At 32.1% G+C, this 23,044-nt stretch overlaps 4 protein-coding genes and 1 long non-coding RNA gene across 6 annotated transcripts; 1 reads left to right on the top strand and 4 right to left on the bottom strand.

Annotated features, from left to right (window-relative positions):
* Positions 1–141: 141 nt before the first annotated feature.
* Positions 142–1,038, bottom strand: LOC106295581. The gene is made up of 3 exons (XR_001261024.1): positions 949–1,038; positions 740–857; positions 142–657 (listed from the first exon to the last, which is right to left on the bottom strand). It is a non-coding gene; the product is annotated as an uncharacterized LOC106295581 (long non-coding RNA).
* Positions 1,039–1,689: 651 nt separating this feature from the next.
* On the bottom strand, positions 1,690–5,839 carry LOC106295579 (DNA topoisomerase 2-like). Its single transcript, XM_013731512.1, has 13 exons — positions 5,614–5,839; positions 5,372–5,504; positions 4,872–5,081; positions 4,312–4,428; positions 4,134–4,244; positions 3,866–4,042; positions 3,435–3,764; positions 3,217–3,350; positions 2,798–3,134; positions 2,534–2,717; positions 2,409–2,458; positions 2,017–2,313; positions 1,690–1,944 (listed from the first exon to the last, which is right to left on the bottom strand). Exons 2-13 carry the CDS (start codon positions 5,498–5,500, stop codon positions 1,864–1,866), a joined length of 2,157 nt encoding a protein of 718 aa, XP_013586966.1. The 5' UTR covers positions 5,501–5,504; positions 5,614–5,839; the 3' UTR covers positions 1,690–1,863.
* A 411-nt stretch (positions 5,840–6,250) lies between these two features.
* Positions 6,251–7,648, top strand: LOC106295580 (F-box/kelch-repeat protein At5g51250-like). The gene has a single exon (XM_013731513.1). The coding sequence runs from the start codon at positions 6,346–6,348 to the stop codon at positions 7,534–7,536; it is 1,191 nt and encodes a 396-aa protein (XP_013586967.1). The 5' UTR covers positions 6,251–6,345; the 3' UTR covers positions 7,537–7,648.
* A 1,043-nt stretch (positions 7,649–8,691) lies between these two features.
* On the bottom strand, positions 8,692–9,293 carry LOC106293382 (non-specific lipid-transfer protein 6). Its single transcript, XM_013729066.1, has 2 exons — positions 8,933–9,293; positions 8,692–8,858 (listed from the first exon to the last, which is right to left on the bottom strand). The coding sequence occupies exons 1-2, from the start codon at positions 9,262–9,264 to the stop codon at positions 8,849–8,851; spliced, it is 342 nt and encodes a 113-aa protein (XP_013584520.1). The 5' UTR covers positions 9,265–9,293; the 3' UTR covers positions 8,692–8,848.
* A 724-nt stretch (positions 9,294–10,017) lies between these two features.
* LOC106343684 (BRISC complex subunit Abro1) lies at positions 10,018–11,782 on the bottom strand. 2 transcript variants are annotated; one of them, XM_013782971.1, is made up of 3 exons: positions 10,834–11,782; positions 10,652–10,723; positions 10,018–10,303 (listed from the first exon to the last, which is right to left on the bottom strand). In XM_013782971.1, exons 1-2 carry the CDS (start codon positions 11,725–11,727, stop codon positions 10,673–10,675), a joined length of 945 nt encoding a protein of 314 aa, XP_013638425.1. In that variant the 5' UTR covers positions 11,728–11,782; the 3' UTR covers positions 10,018–10,303; positions 10,652–10,672. The 2 variants fall into 2 exon arrangements, with proteins under 2 accessions (XP_013638425.1, XP_013638423.1); XM_013782969.1 differs by having other exon boundaries at positions 10,628–10,723; positions 10,834–11,781.
* Between the last annotated feature and the right edge of the window lie 11,262 nt (positions 11,783–23,044).

Below are 23,044 nucleotides of genomic sequence, written 5' to 3'. Positions count from 1 at the left end.
ACACCATCTCTCACTTGCAGTCCATATTTACTTTTACGAGATTGTAGAGGAGGCTGCACAGCTTGTGCTTTACTTTTATGTTAATTTAATGGAACTTATTTTAGAAAGATAAAAAAAGCTTGAGAAAGGGATGATCAATCAAGAGAATTATGATCCGATAAAACTTTCAGTATTACAGAGAAGACCCAAGAAGTGAGTGTTTCCTATGGCCTTGAAACCAGATTTAAAAAAAAAAAAAGAAAAGTGCAAACTCAATTCAAGTTTACTTGCAAACGAGACCAGTACCAATGAGTGTTACTGCAAAGCATTAGAAGTAGGTCTTCCGTTGAAGAAAGCTGCTGGTGGTCTTTGGATTGATTGGTTTTGTTGTAGATGAGGAATGTTTGGACGAGGAAGATGTGAACTAAAAGGAGCGTATGGACGAGGAGCACGTGGTGGAGGACCGTACGTGTGGTCGAGGAGCATATCTATGGGAATTGTGGGAGTGGAAAGGGGGATTCATATTTCTCAACTGGGTTGGATTCTTATGTCCCCCCTGTGAAGCAACAAGTGAATGATTGTCTTGTCTAGACCTCTGAGTTTGATTCTCATTTTTCCTCTCGTCTTTACTTGACAAGCCAGCCTTCTTCACATGATCAGGCTTTTGAAGTCTTCCATCTGGTTACAAACAACACAGAAAGATCACTAAAACAAAACCTCTAGTATATAACTCTTTGTGTAAAACAACAAAGCAACTCACCTTTTAGTACATATATAGCCTAACTTTATTTTCCTTTCTCTCATAACCTTTCTTGCTGCTGTGGCACCACGGCTATGCTTTTCAGAAAGAACTTTTACTCTGTCGTCTGCACTTCAATCTTTGGTAAAAAGACACAAATGAGATGGGTCAGTCTAAAGCAGGGGCAACAAATCACACAATGATGACTTGATGATGATCAATATACTCACAGTGAAAGTGTGTTGCTGTTTAACAACCTGACCAGCGACAGTTCTCCTCCCCATAATCTTCCCACTCCCTTTCACCTTCTGGGTAAACAAAGCAGTGTCTCCTTTGCAGACATCACACGCACCAAATTAAATTTCTAAGGAATGTCAACACTAACAGAGAAAAATAAATTAATTAGTAAAATAGAAAACAAGATTTACCTTTACGGTTGATAGGAAAAGATGATATTGGATAAAGTGATTCTCCATTCCCATCTATCCTGGGGAATCATCAAAATAGGATCATGAGAATACATTTCCACAAGGACCAGAGAGAAGGGTAAAGAAAGAAGTAAGTAAGTACCTCCAATGCTCAAGAATCCTCTCAATATAAACTGGTTTTGTACCAGATAAAATCTGAGACCATGCTTTCTCAGGTATGCTTTGCATTCTTTTACATTTAGAGATTTTTTAAACATACACAAGCAGAGTTTAAAAAATCAAGAGACATACAAGTTCCTTTAGCATCCCAAACAGAGGCTTTCACTTACGTCTTGAAAGTTTACAGAGCAGTTCAACTCTAATGTTGAAGTCATCAAATGATGATATACGCTTGATCAACTCAAACGTTCAAGTTACATGATCTTGCTTCTTAATATAAGTTGAAGTACGGTTGCACAGGTCTACATAAGATGTTTCACTCTGCCTATATACGTTTCCTTTTCTTCTTTGGTAAAGTTTGAACAGTTTATAATGAAGATTTATACATAATGATGAATAAAGTGACATATGAGTAGGACAAGAAAAGCGTAAATTATAGACTGTATTCCATCTGGGAAACAAATTTAAGACGTAATGAAAACGGCAACAAACTAGTTGTATCAATGAGTTTTTAAGCTGAAACACAGATAAGCAAGTAGTTTATCATTATAGAGTTTACTATTGAGTTTTCTTTGGTTTAACTGTCCTTTGGCAAGACATAGCCATCATCCCACGTTTTCTAGAGTTTAAATCTTCGCTCTGCATAAACAAATCATTGTTAATTAAATATCTTGACAAAGATTAACAAATACGTAACAAAAGAGCACTTACCTCAGATAACATGGACTCAAATTTCTTCAAGTCTTCCTCGTACATTGACTCAGCTGAGGAGCTATTCAAGTGTCCTACCTCTTGATTTTTCTCTGCAAGCTCTTTCTCCAACTCAATACACTGATCCATGGTTAGAGACAGCTCTAAGAACTTCTCATCGCCACTTTTTAGTTCTTTAATGATTTCACTCTCCAATCTACCAACGACAAGAATGACACCACGGTTGACATCTTTTAAGAACTGAATTTTTCTTTGGAGTTTTACTATCTCACTTGTCAGAGCGAGCGCCGTTTTTCCCTGTTCAAAGTTAGACATACCCTTCTTATTTCTCGTTTTGTCAACAACCACAAAAGATTAATTCAGACTTTTGATTGTCTGAAAGTTAGACATACCTTTCTTTTAACATAGAGTTCCAGTCTGTGCGGGTAAAAATCTTTTATAACTGCAAGGTAAAATGCCGAATTAGACTATACTGAACAAATAGAATGGTAAACAATTTGGATGGATATCCACTTACTTTCTTCAGGGCTGTGATACTTTTTAATCAAGCCACCCATAAGGAGGTGCATGTTGGTGGTTGTAATATTCTTTTCGAGTTTGAATTTCTTTAAATAACCCTCTCGTCGAGCCTCCTTCTTGTGCTTTTTACTCAATATTACATTAAACACCATTGATGAACCATCATTGTGTATGCTAACATCCTATATAAAGAAGAAGTCAGCTATATGAGAATGAAACTATAACACTTAATTTCACAGTTTCAGATTGAACAAGCATTTACCTCGATCAAGGGGTCGCCATTGTTTGCCTTAAGTGCATGCAAGATCTTCTTATAATCATCAGTCCACAACCCAATCGGTAACACTGAAATTTGAACAGTGTTATCGTTAACATCGTGACACTTACCATAGGATGTGTACACGCCTTCTCCTGTTTTTTTAATCTCTCCCTCAAAATCTCGATACCAAGGCACCATAGGCTCCATTTCTTCACATTTGATTCCACGCCTTATATTTGCAATAACATCTCGTGGGTTATATTGTGGTATGAAAGTGCTAAACCCTGAACCAATACCTTTTGCCCCATTCAATAAGACCAACGGAATAATTGGAAAATACCTAACAAACAAATTAAGCAAATTTAAGCCAAGTTAGATGTCTTAAATTAATTAAGCAAATATCCTGCTTGGGTATGAATTACCGAGTTGGCTCCAGCTTTCGCCCATATTCCAAATTGTATTCAAGCAGATCATCATCAGCTTTGGGAAACAAGACCCATGCCACTGGTTTGAGCTTAGTATGCAAATATCCCTCATTTGCTGCATCCTTTCCTCCCTTGAGACAACAATCATGAAAATCACCATCATAAGACAAGAACATGGGTAAATATGTTTAAATTGCTTTTCAAACTATCCTTACCGAAGCACTTGTGCCAAACTGTCCAGATGGCTCAAATAAATTCACATTGTTCCGACCAATGAAATCCTGAGCCATGCGTATTATAACATTGGAAATGCACTTCCTACTGTGGTGATATGCTGAATGTTGTGATACTAGGCTGGAAAACACGTCAAGAGGGGTAAGCTCAGTGAGATCTATCTTGAATGCAGTAAAGATAATCTTTCTCTCTCCTGATTTGAGCCCATCAAACATTGTGGGAATAGACCTCTGGAGATTCGCTATGGTGAACAAGACAAGTTCGTTATTTACAAACTCTTTGTACGTTATTTTATTTCCTCTCGGTCCAGGCTGTATGTATATAAAAGCAAAATGTTTATCACCGGCAGATATAATCATATAATAAAGCTAAGAATAGATTGATATCTTTAAAATAGTTAAAGCTTCCGTACCAGAGAATCAACTTGGTTATTGTTCCGAATCCATTCTTTTCGTTTTTCCGGATCGCCTCCAAAAGCTATATTTATTGCCTCTCCATCAGCATCACCTTCCCAAACAAACTCCCTTACGTGGATATCAATTTGATTAAAGTACAGCATTCCCTCCTCGACGGTACTTGAACCCAATCCCTGTAGAAATATACACAATTAATATGGAGAGAACGCACAGTGCTTTATTTTTATAACGGAAAGCACTCTATTTTTACAAGGGAAAACAAACCTTGTAAAACTTCACAGACCACTCGGTTGCATGAGCCTTATCTTTTTCTTTCCACTCTTTGAATTCACGCAGTGAGGAAAATGTCTCAGCTTCTTTAGTCTCGTGCGTTACCTGAGTATATTTAGGAAGTTAAAAACTGTTTGTACAGTGTCAATCACAAAGGAAGTAATCTACTTACCTTGATAAGGGGAGTTACAAAATCAATTAGGAATGATGATGGAAGCTTGAGTAACGAAGGCCACAGAAAAGAAAACAAGTTTATCAACAAGCCACTCATGTGAGTTCCATCATCATCCTGTACAGGATAAAAAGTTTAAGTAAATGTCAGTAGAAAATAATTCACTATGGTTATCTAGAAAGTTAGTACTTACTTGATCTGTCATTGATTATCACACATCTATATCCCTAACGTTTCGTTTCATGCAGTGATAATATATATTCAATAACAATAGCTAACGGTTTTGTAGCTCTTTTATTACTCTTTAGTCTTTATTTAACTCAAAACTTATCATTTCACAATATATATCATTAATTAATTATGATTTAATTCCAAAAGGAGCAAGACAAACAAAGCAAACATGAGCAGGTTAACGCCGAGAATAAGAGCATAGGATGCAGTGGTCATAAAGCTTACAATCCATCTAAGCAAAAACCACAATCGATCTAAGCTTACAAAAGTTTCAGTAAATGTATGTATAAAAATAATTCACTATTGGTATATAGAAAGTTAGTACTTACTTGATCTGTCATGAGTATCACACGTCCATATCGCAGTGATGAAGTGTCTGTGTACTCCTTTTGAAGTTCCAGTTTTAGAATTTTCGTAAGATCTTGAATGAACTTGTTCCTATTGATTTGAGCTGGACTGGCTTTTCTAACATTCAAAACCTTTCCTGTGATTGGATAAACCCCATAGAAGTCACGCATATCGGAAGTCAGGCCAGACATCTGAAAGGAGCAAAAGAGGATCAGGAGTCTTAATATATCAAGGAAAAAACTGAAACAGAATATAAAGCAACTGTTTTTTTTCTTATTGAGAATAAACGATGACTATATATATATATATAGCTCACAACTGAAACAGAAAATCCCAAGACTTTTGTTTACACGAAACTTATTCAAAGCAATTACTCCTCGGAATCTCGTAAACGAACTCAATGACTTGTTTAATGTTTTGACCAACTCAACCCAATAACTCGTTCAACGACTTCTACAAAAACAAGAGACAGAGACCATACCGCTAGAGCTTTGGAGGAATCTCCCTCGGTCAAAATCAAGGTACACCTATTTGAATTCTTCCCTCCAGCTTGCCTGGCATCTTCTAATTTATCCGGTAGAACTTCTCTCCCCTCCGTGTTACCAGCCATGGTTCTGAAGAGATCACCAAATCAACACACACCAAAATCATCATTTGGGTCACAGAATCGCTAAAAATAAGCATCCCATTAGGCATATATTATCAAAATCAAATCGTGCTTACTATATATTGAAATCGCAATTTGTAGAACTGGAGAGGACTTCTCAAGTACTATGTTACGGTTGAAACGCTGTGCCAGATATGGAGGACAGATCAGAGCTATGTAAGTAGTGTGATCGCAAATTCCAAGGTTCAGGTCAGCTTTCTCCCCCAATTTGTTTTTTTCTTTTTTTTTGGTAAAACCCCCAATTTGTTTTGTTTGTATTTAACAGATACTGCTCAGCCTCAGGTGAGCTTTTGTTTTCAATCTCAAATTAAATGGTACTCCCCCAATTTGTTTTGTTTGTATTTAACGGTACTTGAATTAATAATGTATCATCTAGTTATAAATGTTTGTAAAATTATTGGTTTAGAGTAAAAGATAGAAGCTTTAAGTCTAAAATGGTTTAGTATTGTAGAAAGATCCAAAATTCTAAAATTTCAGACATGTTTTGTAAAAACGAAATGCTATATCCAAAATAGTGTGCTTAACAAAGCCCAATAGAAAAGACCCCATACCCAAAACGAAATGCTATAACCCAAAATCCGCATTTAAATTGTAGTGAGAGGTAGTGGGCTTAAAAAAGCCCAATAAAAAGACCCCAAACCCAAAATAGACACAGCAGCTTTGAAGAAATAAAACCAAAGGGGCGAGAAGAAGAAGAAGGTCGCAGTTTCGTTTTCTTCCGAGAGGAACCCTAATTTCACATACTCAATAATTTTGTTTCGGCGCCAGCTCCCTAAATAGGAGCCGAAATGGAGAGGTTGATCAAGGGCGATTCCGTATCGACGAGGAGGAAGAGGAAGACAACGAGTATGATGGAGGAGAAGAAGAAACAGAAGAAGAAGCTCACATCATCGTCGTCACTTCCCTATGATTTGCTAGTGATGATCGTGGCACGCGTTCCAAGATCGTACTATCGGACTTTGTCACTAGTCTCCAAGAGCTTCCGATCTATGGTGGTTTCACCTGAGCTTTACAAGGTTAGGTCACTCTTGGGCCTCACGGAGACTTGTCTCTATGTTTGCTTGAGGTTCGGGTTTAGTTCTTATAAGTGGTACACCCTCTCCAAGAAGAGTAGTGGCGGCTACGTTTTGGCTAGAGTCTTAATGCTCGATGATGATTCTCCTCGTATGTTGGGTTTGTATTATTCAGATCTTGTGGCGGTTGGTTCTGATATCTACAACATTGGCGTAGCAGATAAAAATAAAACCATGCCCACCTCTGGGGTCTCGATTCTTGATTGCAAGACTCACAGGTGGCGTAAGTCTCCTCCACGCATGCCAGTGGAGCTAACTGAACTTTCTGCCAGGTTCCTTGATCGCAAGATATATGTACTCGGACGACGCTTCCATCAAGATGATGGTTCCTGGAAGAGCTCCTTCGAGGTATTCAACACAAACACCCAAACTTGGGATCTCCCTTCCTGTGGTGGTTTTGATAGCGCCAGATTCAATTATCTTATTGACGGAAAGCTCCACGTGGTGACTTTATTCGATGGCGTGTTTGCTTTCGATTCAAAGCAATGTAGATGGGACCTGCTTGAACAATATCCAAGCACGGGGATTATGTGCCCAGGTTCTTTCTGCGAGGTTGATAATGTTCTCTACTCTGTTTCTGAAGACGGAGCTCTGACATGGTATGACTCCGACCAGACAAGCTGGAGAGATTTGAACGGTTTGGTAGCCCTACCTAAGTTGCCTAGTCCTCTTGATGGTTATGGTTCTTATGTTAAACTGGCGGGTTACGGTGGTGGAAAGATGGTGGTTTTCTGGAATTGCAATTTCAGTACTCACCGCCTGTTTCAAAGGGATACCATGTATTGTGCCGAGATAGCCCTTGAAAGACGCAATGGAGATTGTTGGGGCAAACTTGAGTGGTTTGATACTATGCTCACAGTCCCTGTGGGAACCAAGTTTGTTAAGGTTCTTGCTGTAACTCTTTGAATGATGATGATGATGAATGTGGTGGTGTCTTTCTTTAACCCTTTATTTTGTTTTGGAATGGCTTTTTCAAAATTCTAATTAAGTCTCTCTGCTCCTTGTTCTCTTTTACATCCATCTTGGTCCTTACTTACGTCATGAAAGTTTACAGAGCAGGTTGAAGTCATCATCATACGCTTGATCAACTCTTGCTTCTTAGTATATATATATATGATGTCGAAATGCAAGAGAATAAATCACTTTCAACAAATCTCCCTGAAAACGATTACCACATAAACATAATATGTTTTCATTCATTCATTGGTGTAATGTGAGGTTAATTGATATTTCATAAAAATAAATCGACGAATCAATCTAAGATGCAAATAGTGGTTATTGAATCATCTAAAAGAAGGTAAGCTATCATTCTCTTTACCACTCTTATCAGGACTCGTCAACTATATAGGCGCATACTAATCATTTCTTCGCTTATTCATGTTTTTCATGTCTGTGTTACTGTTTCATGTGCATTAGATTCTCGACTTCAGGGCAGCAAAGAGGAGTTGATGGGCTCTATGCTGGTCCTTGTAGTCCCATGCAAAATAAGTTATATTTAGGCGGAGGCCTGATAGATACCAAGTATCTTACTCAAGTAAATTTAGGCAGAGGCCTGATAAACATCTGATGTTGTAGAAAGAGTGAGACGCCATGTGTCTTCCTTCCTCACGATCGCCATGAGATCGTGTTGAGTCTTCAGGTTGAGATCGACATGAGATCCTGATCTGAGATTCACTTTATCAGCTTCTTGTTCATCTTGTATTCAGTTTACTCAATAAGAAGGATCAGAGAGTTAGAGATAACCAAACTCTATCAAGGCCACCAATCGTTTAATACAAATAACTTATTAGGCCCATAACGATAACCCAAAACTAAATTCCTAATTTAGGTTTTGTGGGTGTATAAAGTATTGAATTTTTGCATATAATAGGTTTACTTCATGCAATGTGGAAGCTGGTTCAGCTCGAAGTGGATTTTTGGTTGGTAACAACTAACAAAACATAACGAATCTTTTTACATTTGGTCGTAATTTTAACGTGGAACACTCAATTTTTATAATCGTTTGTCTGAGTGTTAACTGTAACTGAGGGAACGTCGAGAATAGTTTAATTTGGTCTCATATCATAGGAAGTGCATGTTGATAGTTTATTATAACTCTCAAGAACATAGAAGTGACGATACATCACACATTAACGTAGGTAAGTAGCAAACCATACGATCTAATTTATTACTGACTTCTTAGTTCTTGTATAGTAGTAGCTTCCTTGTCTTCATTCTCTCAGTTGATACTGTAAACAAAACGAAAAACAGAATAAGTGGTTGAGATTATTGTTTTCATTTACAGAGCTGGTTCTTGTTTTACCTGTCGCAGTTGGTGGAAGGGCTGATACTGTAAGGGAGATTCACACCACACTTAGCAGGCAGAGACTGAGCATTGTTGAGGTTGTTAGAAGAGAAAGAGACTCCTCCGATAGCATTTTTGATGCAACGGCAAACGCCCTGACGGTCCACAGGGGTTTGGGCCTGACTGTTGAGAGTTCTGATACCGTTGCAGCAGTTCGCTGGGACGTTACCGCCTTGAACCACGTAGGAGAGGCAAGGGTAAAGATCTCCAACCACGGCGTTGCAAGACACTGCTGCTTCGCCACGGTGAAAAGCAAGAACTAGGAACAAGGCTAGTAAGAGAGATCTCATGTTACTTTATGTTTGTTTTTGTTGGGTATTTTGGTTAAAGAATTGATAGGTTATATATAGGTGGGTTGAATCTAGGGTTGGTAGTTGACGACTGACGAGGAGTGATTGCTAGGATTCGAATTAGGTGAGAGTGAATTTAATGTTTACCTTCAACCAATTAAGATCCAACCCTCCTGATTCATTTTACCAACTGCATTGTATCTAACAGCTTTGAACATAACACTATGGTTATGAAATTCAAGATGGAATGTAATAATACAACTAAGTCGCTGCCAATCCATCAAATTATTAAAATGCTAACATGTTTCAGTTGAAATGTTGCTTAATACATAGCGTGTGATTCTTTTACATTCAAAGATTAGAATTGCTCATGTTATAAATTTTGGATATGGAGTAAGCTGACGTAATATATCAAATATTGACTACCAAAATTTATACAATTACTGGCTAAGTACGGGCGATGGATCATTTGATTTGAGCTCATGGTGCATTGAACTCTAGAGAAAGAGATTGGTAAAAGTATGTGGAGTTCGTACGTGTTGTCGTTAGAAGTAGTTAAGATAGCACAGAGATGACGGAGCACCTTCTAGTACTGTATTATGAGCTGTGTGGCAGATGGATTGATTGCTAGGAAAACCGTTTTGTTTGGTTTCACAGAAACAGAACCTAACTCATAGCTTACGTAGTGGTCCCAAATTCTTAATTGAGCCTTTTGGCATGGGCCTATTACTACTACGGTAAATAACACTAGTGTAAAATAATGAAAGTTTAAACTATAAGCACAAAGCCATTTCATTTCCAGTCCAGAAGCAACTGAGGAATTGTAAGAGGCATCAAAGAAACTCTCTGAATAGGAAAAATCAACAAAAAACTTGATGATACACCAAAATACATACAGCAGAGAACTTGAGAAAGTTAAGCTCAAGTCATCATCATCTTCCATGTTCTGGACTACTGGATTACGCCTCATAACATGATATAATCATGTCCTTTAATGGACAGTTCCATACTTTTGACAATTCTGACTCTTCAAAAAGACCTACAGAGTATAATAGAGATAAACTTTGATCAAGACACAGTGACTAACTTGCCCCTCCATGTTTCTATTCCCAACGATCTCTAGCTCCTATTCTTACATCTGTTTCCTTGTTCTTATCAATCGTTACTACTATGGTCTCTATATGAATCTTCAGTATGCATCTATTTAGTTAGTTTTAACTTCATCAACATATATATGCCAATTTACAGAAACTCATGTATTAATCCCCTTATTGAATCTGTAATAAAAATATCTAACCAGCGAAGACTTAAACTAGGAAACAGGTACAGCTTACGATCGATAATGGTCTACATATATTAATACCTGGGGGAAAAGAAAAACACGAACCCCAAGAAAAAAAAAAAAGCTTCACCGCTCGATTCTGGCAACTCGGTATCTCAACTTCCGGTTATGATTGTCCTGAAACAACCAATCAAGATGTTTATTACAATAAGAGGACAAGACCAACTGAATTATTTGTCTTTAAGACAACCTTTGTACAAACTTAAAAAAAAATCAAAACTTTGTACCAGTTCAAGTACTTTAGCGGAGCTCTTCTCAACCTCCGAAGCCAAGCTCTCGACTTTCGCCAGCATCCTCTCATACATCTCCTCAACACCCCCTGTATAGCTCGCAGCTTCAGGTCCAACCAAACGCTTCAAGCTCCCCACTCCAAACCCATCAGCTAACGCATCAACTTCCTTCTGATCCTTCACCGCTTGCTTCTTCCCGCTCAAAGAACCTTCGTCCCTGTCCTCGTTCATCATCGCCGAGCTGCTAACCTCGCACAGCAGCGGCGGGAACCCCGACTTCGGATTAAACGAACCGTAATGTCCGCGAAAAGCCGGTCCGATGTTGACTATACCGAGAGATCTCGGTTCTAACCGTCGGTTTAAAGGGCGGAACTGGTACGCGCGGTACTCGTGCGTGTGGATTAGCTGATCCGTCAACGGCGTGGTGAGAAGGATGAACACGGAGGAAGGCATCGAGTTAGGGCTTTCCGAGTTCTCGATCGGTAACTGAAATCGAGACGAGAGGGAAGACGCGACGGCGAGCTCGCGCATGGAGGGGCGGTTTGCGGTGGTTCTCCGGGCAGAGAACCAGCCGAGGAGGCGGTCAGGTGAACCGAGTTGGAGAGAGTCGATCCGGCGCGAGTCAACTCGGCCGAGGGGATCGTAGAAGGAGACGGTTTTGCCGGAGGAGATGAAGCTTGTGACTGTGGCGACGATTTGATCAGATGAGGAGGAGGAGCTCGAGGGGGGTGGTTCCGCCGGAGAGTCGTCGGATAAGGTGGTGGAGGCGATTCGGTGGATTTGGCCGAAGAGCAAGCCGTCGACGTCGCCGGGAGAGGAGGACGCTCGTTGAATGAGGGAAGCTAGTGTTGGGCCTGGAATCTCGATTCTTTCTAGAGAGAGATCGTCCATGGTGGCGATGAGACAGAACACAGAAGATCGAAAGATGTGAAGTCACTTGAAAGACTTGTGTCTAGATTTACCTGTTACGACGTCGTGGTGTCTTGTATTTCAACGAGTGGTTAGCGTGTCGTTTTCTATAGATAAAAACGGCATAGATTCCACATTTGAATCCCAGTATTCAACCTAACTAAGGTCTTGATTGGTAGAGCATTATCATTAGCATTATGCTCTACATTATCCAATCAATAATTGTTAGAAAATCATTTAAAAAAGCATTTACTAAATGCTAATGCTCTTCAAATGCTCTCTGGCCAATGCTCTCATATGAAACTTTTAGAAGAGCATTTGCATTCATAATTTATAAAACTAAGAAAAATATATAATTAATTCATTTATTTTATTAAATAATATCATAAAATTACTTTTATATCTAGAAAATAAAATTTTGATTTCTAAAATTAATTTACAATAAATATATTTTTTTAAATAGTATTTCACATTTAAAATATAACTTAATTTATATAATTAAATTTATTTTAAATGTGAAATATTATTTTTAAAAATAGATATTTTAATTATATAATTTATTTTAAAATAATTTTTTTCGATATAAGCATAATTTTAAAATTATTAAATAAAATAAATAAATTATATACTTTTTTAAATGTTATATGTTAATATATTTTATATATATATTAGAAATATATTCATTAAAAATAAATATATTATATATTATATATTATATACTAATTTTTATAATAATTTTAAATTGCATACTCGCTCTACCAATCATCTTATTAAACAGTTTAGCAAAAGCATACAGCTCATGCAGCATACTGCTTCTATAGCATACTGCTACTGCTAATGCTCTACCAATCAAGCATACTGCTACTGCTAATGCTCTACCAATCAAGCCCTAAGCCCGATCAGCCGGAGAAAAATTTAAACAAAAACTAGATTTTAATCCGCAAGTTCGTACGAATATTTTTTTATTTTATAAATGTATTTGATATTATTACAAATATTTTAAATATATAATTTATATTTTAGTAATATATTGTGTCATTCTATAATATTATTGTTTTATATTTTCTATTTGACATTATTAATATATAATGATTTGCTTAATACATTTTACTTTGTTATTAATTTTTATTTCTAATTATTATATTTTTGAGTTAGGTACGATAAAATAACAATACGAAATAATCAAATAGATAACCTCCTTCAAATATGTTGTTTCTTTAATTTATACATTTTTCTATAATACATTTTTAAAATTTATTTGTTTATATTATAGATAATTTATTTGTTTAACATATATTTTCTAGAATTAGTATTTTACGAGATTCATAAACAAAAAAAAACTGTTTAGTTTACATAGTATAACCATTTCTTTTTATTTTTAATTAAGACTTCAAAATATTAGATTGTACAACATATATAGTTTGTTTTTTTGTGGTGCATTTCAAAACGTTATTCATTATTATCTATGATTTTATCTTTTGTAAAATTTTAAATATTATCATTTTGAGTTTGAATATTTATTTTTAAGTTTTATATTTTGTCAAGAAAACTTTGAAAAATTACTCTACCATTTCCGAGTTTGGAAAATTTGATGAATTTTGAATTTTTTTGTTACTACATTAATACATTATTTTATAAAAATATTTCAATTTTTGGTAATATTTTATAAATTTCTCTCAACAGATTTTGTTATAATTGAAAAAAATATAATTAAAATTTGATTTGTCATCAATATTTTTTTGTATATAAACATTTTAAACAATATATTTTTGAGAGTTTTTAATAAACAAAAAGATAATATATAGTTGTAGATATAAAAGTTTAACCTATGTTAATAAATTTATTTTTGTATAAAAATATTATATATTTTACGAATTTTAACTCATTTTAACGATGAGTGTGATAATTTATTTAAATTAAACAGTTTAAAAAAATAAAATTTGTTGATATACCTATTTAATATAATTTTGTCATATTTAATTCATATATCACTTCTACTTTTATATAATACAGAATATAATTATAGAATTTATAAAAAAAATAGTATATAATTTTTATTTTCTTGTTTTATAATCAAAATCTAAGGGTTAGTATAATGAAGTTTACACTCTTTAGTGTTGTTTAAAATTTTCTGATCACATTCAATATTTGTATTAATATATTATAAACTTTCTTTCATGGTACATGATTTTTTAACAAATAATTTAATAAAATTTCATATATTGCCTAAATTAGTGGACTAACCACTATGAAATCTCTATTCTCTAGAGAAACTGACACAAAAAAGATTTCAAACCTTTTTAACCATAATCTTATGTGAGTCCATGATGCAACTATGCAATAAAGCAAGATTGTCATATTTTTTGAATGTTGTCATATTTTTTGAATGTTTCTCAAAATATGAAGGTTAACACCCCTATGAAATTGAATTATTCGATAAGTGCTCTATATATTGCAGTTTACACTCTTTAGTGTTGCTTAAAAAATTTTAACCACATTCTACATTTGTTTTAATGTATGCTAAATTCTCTTCCAGGGTACGTAACATCGCTCTTATTTTTAAAAAAGTAATTTAATAAAACTTTATATACAGCCTAAATCATTAGACTAACCTTTATAATATATTTACTCTCTAGAGAAACGGACGCAACAAATATTTCAAACTTCTTTGACCATCATCCTATATCAGTACATGAAGTAACTATGCAATAAAATAAGATTGTTATAATTTTAGAAATTTTCTTAAACTGTAGGTTAACCCCTACGAAATTGAGTTTTCGGTAAATGCAAATATATAATAAAGTTTACGGTCTTTAGTGTTGTTTAAAAGTTTCTAACCACATTCTACATTTGTCTTAATGTGATCTAAATTCTTTTTCATGGTACATGAGTATCGTCTTTAATTGTTGGGTGTTTTTCAAAACCAACCCACAATTTCTAGTCAAACCCAAAACCAACCTTTTTTTTGTCATTACTATTCATCAGTAAAATTTTCAAACTATCCCTATGTTTTTGAATTATTCGCAAAATTGCCATTTTTATTTAATTTTTTATTAATTTCGAAATTAACAAAAAACCAAATACACCCTAACCATTTCTTCTTATTTACAAAAATGCCATCATCATCAATTTTTCCACCCACCATGAACCACCATTTTTGAGCTCTAAAGCTCAAGAATTCAATTTTCAACCACTCTTTTTCTCATTCTAACCCAAAAAACTTCATTTCCTCTCATCTCCTCTACATTTCCATCTAAAAAACTCTCATAACTTTCATTTTCATAATCACAAACTTCATATTTTCGAGTTTCTTCATTAGTGAATAGTCAAAGATGTTTCTTTTTGCTCATATTTGGAGTTTGGACGGTTGGAAACGAGCTTTACACAGGAAAAATGTAACTATTTACATTGTTTTCGTTCTTTTTCAGATCTGTGTCGGGACGGTAGACTGTTTTGTATGTCTACGCCTCCGTGGAGACTTACGATGCAGTCTATTTGTCAACGCACGAGATAGTTTTGCAATTGACTAAACAATTTTTTTTTCTAAAGCAGACTTCCCCAGTAGTCTATGTCTTTACCTTTGACAACGAAAATAAAATTTTCGGTAGACTTACTAAGACGTTTACCTAAAAGAGGCTAGTTTTTCATTTGACCGAACTTTTGACTTTTCAAAATAGACTTCAACGGAAGTCTACTACAAAATGTAGACTGCCAACAAAGTCTATAAAAGGCCAGTTCTGCATTTGACCAAAACTTTGACTTCGTTGAATAAGTTAGTTTTGTGTTTGACCAAAAAGTTTAAAAAGCAATCAAAAATTTATTAAATTGTAGACTTCATATGCAGTCTTCTTATCTTAGAAAAAAAAATGTAGACTGCATATAAAGTCTATTTTTTTTATTTTGGTCAAATGCAAAACCAACCCGTCAGATTTGAGAGTAGACTTCACAAGATGTCTACACACCCGTAGACGTTAATTTCAATCTACTGATTGGAAGTCAAACTTGGTCAATTGCAAAACTAACCTCTTTCAAAAAAATTCAAACATGTAGACTGCAAAGCAACCCGTAAAATGGTCAATTGCAAAAACCAACCCAAAGAGTAGACCTATTTGACAATCTACGTCTGTAAACTGAAACGAACGTCTAGATCTTCAGAGACTGAATATTAAGTCTGCATAGAAAAATCTATAAAAATGTGAATTTGTGTATTATTCATTAAGTTGTTTTTGTTTTTTTTTGTTTGACAGTGTGTGTTAGTTAATCCTAATGGGTTTGAGTGATTTTGAAAAGAAAATGTTTTATAATTATGAAAGTGTAATTCATTTGATTTGACAATATTGTTAGCTAATAATTGTAGACGTATTTGTAAGTCTTCGTTTATGGTTTTATGAAACATGAAATATTTCTTTGCTAATTATGTAAACCTGTATTTTTTTTGCAGGAAATGGCTTAGATACCTGTTGTATACGGAGAATGGGTGGTGAAAGGCTCTTTGCGGGAGTTTTTGGTCAATAATCGGAAATAAAGGAGAATGTTTCTTATGTCGGGTGGTTTTACACATGGTGAACTTCTTGAAATGGCACTAGAAAATTATGGTTTGGACAAGAAAATCGAGAAAGTGGTGCTAACATATTCCTTACCAGACGTCATTTTACAACAAATGGCTCCGGATACTCCTCCTATGCATGTCACGAATGATATACAAGTGCGGAACTTGATCGAGTTAGCTAAGACACACTTTGTACGCCTTTGTGTATCAAGTCAGAGCCAACAAGAAATTTTTGGTGTTAGATAATAAGTGTAGACGTCTTTGTAAATCTACAAAGGTAGACTGCAGTTGAAGTCTACGTCGTAAATTCTATTAAAAGTGCAATTGTGTATTATTCATCATACTTTTCATGATTTAATTATTTTACAGTCTATGTTAGTAATTTAATGGTCTTGGGTGAATTTCAAAAGTTAATGTGTTATAATTATACACTTGGAACTTATTACAAAAAATTTTGATTAGTTTTACTCTTGAAACTTTTTGAGAATTTTGTATAGATTTTCTTTTTCTCACATGTGTGTTAGTTATTATTTTAGCCTATCGTGGTTTTACTTGTTTGGTTGATTAGATCTTGTGAAAAAATTGATATCCAACAAAAAAATTAATAATATCATACAAGTGAAACACAACTAAAAATGAATACAATCTTTATAGATTATGCATTAAACAATTATTTAAAAATTAATATTTTTTATGAGAAATTATTACAGAGCAATATATTAAAAAGTATTCTTGAGTATGTTTGATTTTTCATAATCTTAATGCCTCAAATAAAGTTTTGAAAAAAGTACCTGCAAAATAAGATAGAGTTATGAGAAAAACATAAGATAAAAAAATAAAAATCTAACCCTATGAAATCAACCACTAAAAGACATAACATGTTAGAACCTTTTGTTTCTAAACTATGAACATTGTCTAACACATGATAACCAAATTAGTATATATTCTTCAAAATTGTTCAATTATATGAAATTTTAATTTATTTACTTCATATTATCCATTATATTGATGATTAGTTAAAAATATCACAATAATTATTTTTATACATTTTCAAAATTAAATTATTAGATCAAATTATAGTGTAGACTCCAAAATAAGTCTATAAGGTAGACCTCGTAGGAAGTCTATATATATGTAGACTTCTTTTATTACGTGTAGACTTCCGAAGGATAAAAACGTAAAATATATTTCTGTTTTTTTGTTTAGTCATATGGGTTAAATAGTACTTTCACTATCCCTTTAGGTTGGTTTTGCATTTGACTGAAAGTGAGGTACACTTTTAGGTTTGACTTGAATATTTAGGTTGTTTTTAGCAAATGTCCCTTAATTGTTTAACAATTAATTTAATAAAACTTCATATATTGCCTAAATTAGTGGAATAACCACTATGAAATCTCCATTCTCTAAAGAAACATGCACAAAAAAGATTTCAAACCTCTTTAACCATCATCATATGTCATTTCATGATGCAACTTTGTAATAAGCAAAATTGTCATATTTTTTTAATTTTTTTCTCAAAATCCGAAGATTAAACCCTCTAAAACTGAGTTTTTCGATAACTGCTCTATATATTGAAGTTTACACTCTTTAGTGTTGTTTAAAAATTTCTAACCACGTTCTACATTTTTATTAATATATGATAATCTCTCTTTCATGGTACACATACATCACCCTAATTTTTAACAATTAGTTTAGTAAAACTTTATATACTACTTAAATCAGTTGACTAACAACCACTATAAAATATATATTCTCTAGAGAAAATGTCACAACGAGGATTTCAAACCTCTTTGACCATCATCATATGTCAGTTCAGGATGTACTTATGCAATAAAAGATACATGTCATATTTTTTGAGTTTTTCTCAAAATCTGAAGGTTAACCCCTTACGAAATTGAGTTTCGGTAAATGCTCTATATAATGAAGTTTACACACTTTAGTGTTATTTAAAAATTTCTAACCACATTATACATTTGTATTAATTTATTCTAAACTCTCTTTCATGGCACATGAGTATTTTCTATAATTGTTTAACAGTTACTTTAATAAAACTTCATAGATTGTCTAAATCAGTGGACTAACCACTATGCAATTTCTATTCTCTAGAGAAACGGACACAAAAAGAATTCCAAACCTATTTGACCATCATAACATGTCAGTGCTGGATGCAACTATGCTATAAAACAAGATTGTCATATTTTTGAAATTTTCTCAAAATTTGAAATTTAGCCCCTACGAAATTAAGTTTTCCGGTAAGTGCTCTATATATTGAATTTTACACTCTTTAGTGTTGTTTAAAAATTTCTAACCACATTTTAAATTTATATTAATGTACGCTAAATTATCTTTCATTTTACATAGATATCTCTCTAATTTTTTTAACAATTAAATTAATAAAACTTTTAATAATTCTTAAATCAGTGGACTAACTATTATGAAATATCTACTCTCTAGAGAAACAGACACAAAAAGATTCCAAACCTCTTTGACCTTCATCATATGTTAGTGCATGATACAGCTATGCACTAAATCAAGATTGTCATTTTTTTTTTTCTCAAATTATGAAGGTTAACCCATATGAAATTGAGTTTTCGGTAAGTTCTCTATATATTGAAGTGTACAATCTTTAGTGTTTCTTAAAATTTTCCAATCACATTCTAAATTTGTATTAATGTATGATAAACTTCATTTCATGGTACATAAACATCGCTCTTAATTTTTAACAATTAATTTAATAAAACTTTATATACTGCTTAAATCAGTGGACTAAGCCACTATAAAATATATATTCTCGAGAGAAATAAACAATAAATATTTAAAACTTCTTTGACCATTATCCTATGTCAGTTCAGGATGCACTTATGCAATAAACAAGATTGTCATATTTCTTTGTTTTTTTTCTCGACATCTGAAGGTTAACCCCTACAAAATTGAGTTATCTATAAATGCTCTATATAGTGAAGTTTATACTCTTTAGTGTTGTTTAAAATTTTCTAACCGCATTATACAACTGTATTGATGTATTCTAAACTCTCTTTCCTGGTACATGAGTATTAACTTTTATTTTTAACAGTTAATTTAATAAAAATCATATATTGCGTAAATCAGTGGAGCAACCACTATGAAATCTCTATTCTCTAGAGAAACAGACACAAAAAAAACTTCAAACCTCTTTGACCATCATATTATGTCAGTTATGAATGCAATTATGCCATAAAGTAAGATTGTCATATTTTTGAATTTTTATCAAAATCTGAAGGTTAACCCCTACGAAATTTAGTTTTTCAATAAGTGTTCTATATATTAAAGTTTATACTCTTCAGTGTTGTTTAAAAATCTCAACCACATTATACATTAATGTATGCTAAACTCTCTTTCATGTAACATAGACATCGGTCAAATTTTCTAACAATTAATTTAATATTTTATAAATTTTTCTCAACATATTTTGTTATAATTGAAAAAAATTATAATAAAAATTTGATTTGTCATTAATATTTTAAATTAATCTCTAAAATTTCATAATTTTCTAATAACATATTTGTTAAATAGTATATGAACTAAAGGTTCTTATATAATATTATGTTTTTGTATATAAACATTTTAAGCAATATATTTTTGAGAGTTTCATAATAAATAAAAAGATAACATATAGTTGTAGATATAAAAGTTTAACCTATGTTAATAAATTTAATTTTGCATAAAAATATTATATATTTTACAAATTTTAACCCATTTTAATGATGATGGATAATTTATTTAAATTAAACAGTTTAATTTTTTTTTTGTTAATATACCTATTTGACATAATTTTGTCATATTTAATTCATATTGTGCTTCTATTTTTATATAATACAGAATATAGTTATAGAATTTATAAAAATAGTATATAATTTTTATTTTCTTGTTTTATAATCAAAGTCTAAAGGTTAACCCCTACGAAATTGAGTTTTTTTTGGCAATGCTCTATATAATGAAGTTTACACTCTTTAGTGTTGTTTAAAATTTCTGATCACATTCTATATTTGTATTAATATATTATAAACTCTATTTCATGGTACATGTGCATCGTCTTTAATTTTTTAACAAATAATCAAATAAAATTTCATATATTGCCTAAATTAGTGGACTAACAACTATGAAATCTCTATTCTCTAGAGAAACTGACACAAAAAAGATTTCAAACCTCTTTAACAATAATTTTATGTTAATGCAAGATGCAACTATGCAATAAAGGAAAATTTTCATATTTTTTTAATGTTTCTCAAAATCTGAAGGTTAACACCCCTATTAAATTGAGTTTTTCGATAAGTGCTCTATATATTGCAGTTTACACTCTTTAGTGTTGCTTGAAAGTTTCTAACCACATTCTACTTTTGTTTTAATGTATGCTAAATTCTCTTTCATGGCACGTAACATCGCTCTTATTTTTTTAAAAATAATTTAATAAAACTTTAAATACTGCTTAAATCAGTGGATTAACCACTATAATATATTTATTCTCTAGAGAAACGAACACAACAAATATTTCAAACCTCTTTGACCATCATCCTATGTCAATACAGGATGCAACTATGCAATAAAACAAGATTGTTATAATTTTTTAATTTTTTCTAAACAGTTGGGTTAACCCCTACGAAATTGAGTTTTCGGTAAATGCCTATATATAATAAAGTTTACACTCTTTAGTGTTGTTTAAAAATTTCTAACCACATTCTACATTTGTCCTAATGTGATCTAAATTCTCTTTCATGGTACATGAGTATCGTCTCTAATTGTTTAACAATTAATTTAATAAAACTTCATATATTGCCTAAATTAGTGGAATAACTACTATGAAATCTCCATTCTCTAAAAAAACATGCACAAAAAAGATTCCAAAACTCTTTAACCATCATTCATTTCATGATGCAACTATGTAATATGCAAGATTGTCATATTTATTTATTTTTTTCTCAAAATCCGAAGATTAAAACCTCTGAAATTGAGTTTTTTCGGTAACTGCTCTATATATTGAAGTTTACACTCTTCAGTGTTGCTTAAAAATTTCTAACCACATTCTACATTTGTATTAATGTATGATAAACTCTATTTCATGGTACACAGACATCACCCTAATTTTTAACAAATAGTTTAATAAAACTTTATATACTGCTTAAATTAGTGGACTAACCACTATAAAATATATATTCCCTAGAGAAAAGGTCACAACGAGGATTTCAAACCTCTTTGACCATCATCATATGTCAGTTCAGGATGCACTTATGCAATAAAAGATACATGTCATATTTTTTGAATTTTTTTCAAAATCTGAAGGTAATCCTTACGAAATTGAGTTTTCGGTAAATGTTCTATATAATGAAGTTTACACACTTTAGTGTTGTTTAAAAATTTATAACCACATTATACATTTGTATTAATTTATTCTTAACTCTCTTTCATGGTACATGAGTATTTTCTATAATTTTTTAACAGTTACTTTAATAAAACTTCATAGATTGTATAAAAATGTTATATATTTTACGAATTTTAACTCATTTTGATGATGAGTGATAATTTATTTAAATTAAACAATTTAAAAAAATAAAATTTGTTGATATACCTATTTAATATTTTTTTTTCATATTTAATTCATATAGCACTTCTATTTTTATATAATACAGAAGATAATTATAGAATTTATAAAAATAGTATATAATTTTTATTTTCTTGTTTTATAATAAAAAATTAGTTAACATTGATTTATAGCAATATTATATTACTAATTACGAAATTAATTAATGTTTTATTTTATAAAATTATTTAAAATTTTAAGTAAGATTTTGTTAGATTATTTTTCAACAGATTTTGTTATAATAAAAAACATAAAATTTAAATTTATAGTTGGTTTATTATTATTGTAAATAATCAAATATGACATATTAACTAATTCTTTAAGTGGTTCTAATATGACTTGTGAGTGGTAGATAAAAATATGACACTAAATTAATAGATTAGATTGTTGAGAGTTTCTTAATAAATAAAAATATAATATATAGTTGTAGATATAAAAGTTTAACATATGTTAATAAGTTTACGAATTTTAACCTATTTTAAAAATGAGTGATAACTTATTTAAATTAAACAATTTTAAAAAAAAAATTTGTTGATACACTTTTTTAATATAATTTTGTCATATTTAATTCATATAATACTTCTATTTTTAACCCCTACGAAATTAAGTTTTCCGGTAAGTGTTCTATATATTGAATTTTACACTCTTTAGTTTTGTTTAAAAATTTCTAACCACATTTTACATTTATCTTAATGTATGTTAAATTCTCTTTCATTCTACATAGGCATCTCTCTAAATTTTTTAACAATTAATTTAATAAAAAAAAATTATAATGCTTAAATCAGTGGACTAACTATTATAAAATATCTACTTTCTGGAGAAACAAACACAAAAAAAGATTTCAAACCTCTTTGACCATCATCTTATGTCAGTGCATGATTCAACTATGCACTAAAGCAAGATTGTCCTATTTTTTTTATTTTTTTCTCAAAATATGAAGGTTAACCCCTACGAAATTGAGTTTTCGGTAAGTTTTCTATATATTGAAGTGTACAATCTTTAGTGTTTCTTAAAATTTTCTAACCACATTCTAAATTTGTATTAATGTATGATAAACTTTCTTTCATGGTACATAAACATTACTCTAATTTTTTAATAATTAATTTAATAAAACTTTATATATTGCTTAAATCTGT

This window comes from Brassica oleracea, chromosome C5 (assembly GCF_000695525.1).
Source record: "Brassica oleracea var. oleracea cultivar TO1000 chromosome C5, BOL, whole genome shotgun sequence".
Taxonomy (NCBI): domain Eukaryota; kingdom Viridiplantae; phylum Streptophyta; class Magnoliopsida; order Brassicales; family Brassicaceae; genus Brassica; species Brassica oleracea.
The sequence above is the reverse complement of the archived record's forward strand: the minus strand, read 5'-3'. Positions and strand labels throughout refer to the sequence as shown.

What these genes read in the sequence shown, in the direction of transcription:
- LOC106293382 (XM_013729066.1), bottom strand. Translation starts at nt 9,264, where the DNA reads ATGAGATCTCTCTTACTAGCCTTGTTCCTAGTTCTTGCTTTTCACCGT.
- LOC106295580 (XM_013731513.1), top strand. Translation starts at nt 6,346, where the DNA reads ATGGAGAGGTTGATCAAGGGCGATTCCGTATCGACGAGGAGGAAGAGG.
- LOC106343684 (XM_013782971.1), bottom strand. Translation starts at nt 11,727, where the DNA reads ATGGACGATCTCTCTCTAGAAAGAATCGAGATTCCAGGCCCAACACTA. An exon ending in CCGCTAAAGTACTTGAACTG is followed by an intron (nt 10,724 to 10,833) that starts GTACAAAGTTTT and finishes TGGTTGTTTCAG; the next exon opens with GACAATCATAACCGGAAGTT.
- LOC106295579 (XM_013731512.1), bottom strand. Translation starts at nt 5,500, where the DNA reads ATGGCTGGTAACACGGAGGGGAGAGAAGTTCTACCGGATAAATTAGAA. An exon ending in AGTTTGGCACAAGTGCTTCG is followed by an intron (nt 3,351 to 3,434) that starts GTAAGGATAGTT and finishes TGTTGTCTCAAG; the next exon opens with GGAGGAAAGGATGCAGCAAA. An exon ending in ATGGCGACCCCTTGATCGAG is followed by an intron (nt 2,718 to 2,797) that starts GTAAATGCTTGT and finishes TTCTTTATATAG; the next exon opens with GATGTTAGCATACACAATGA.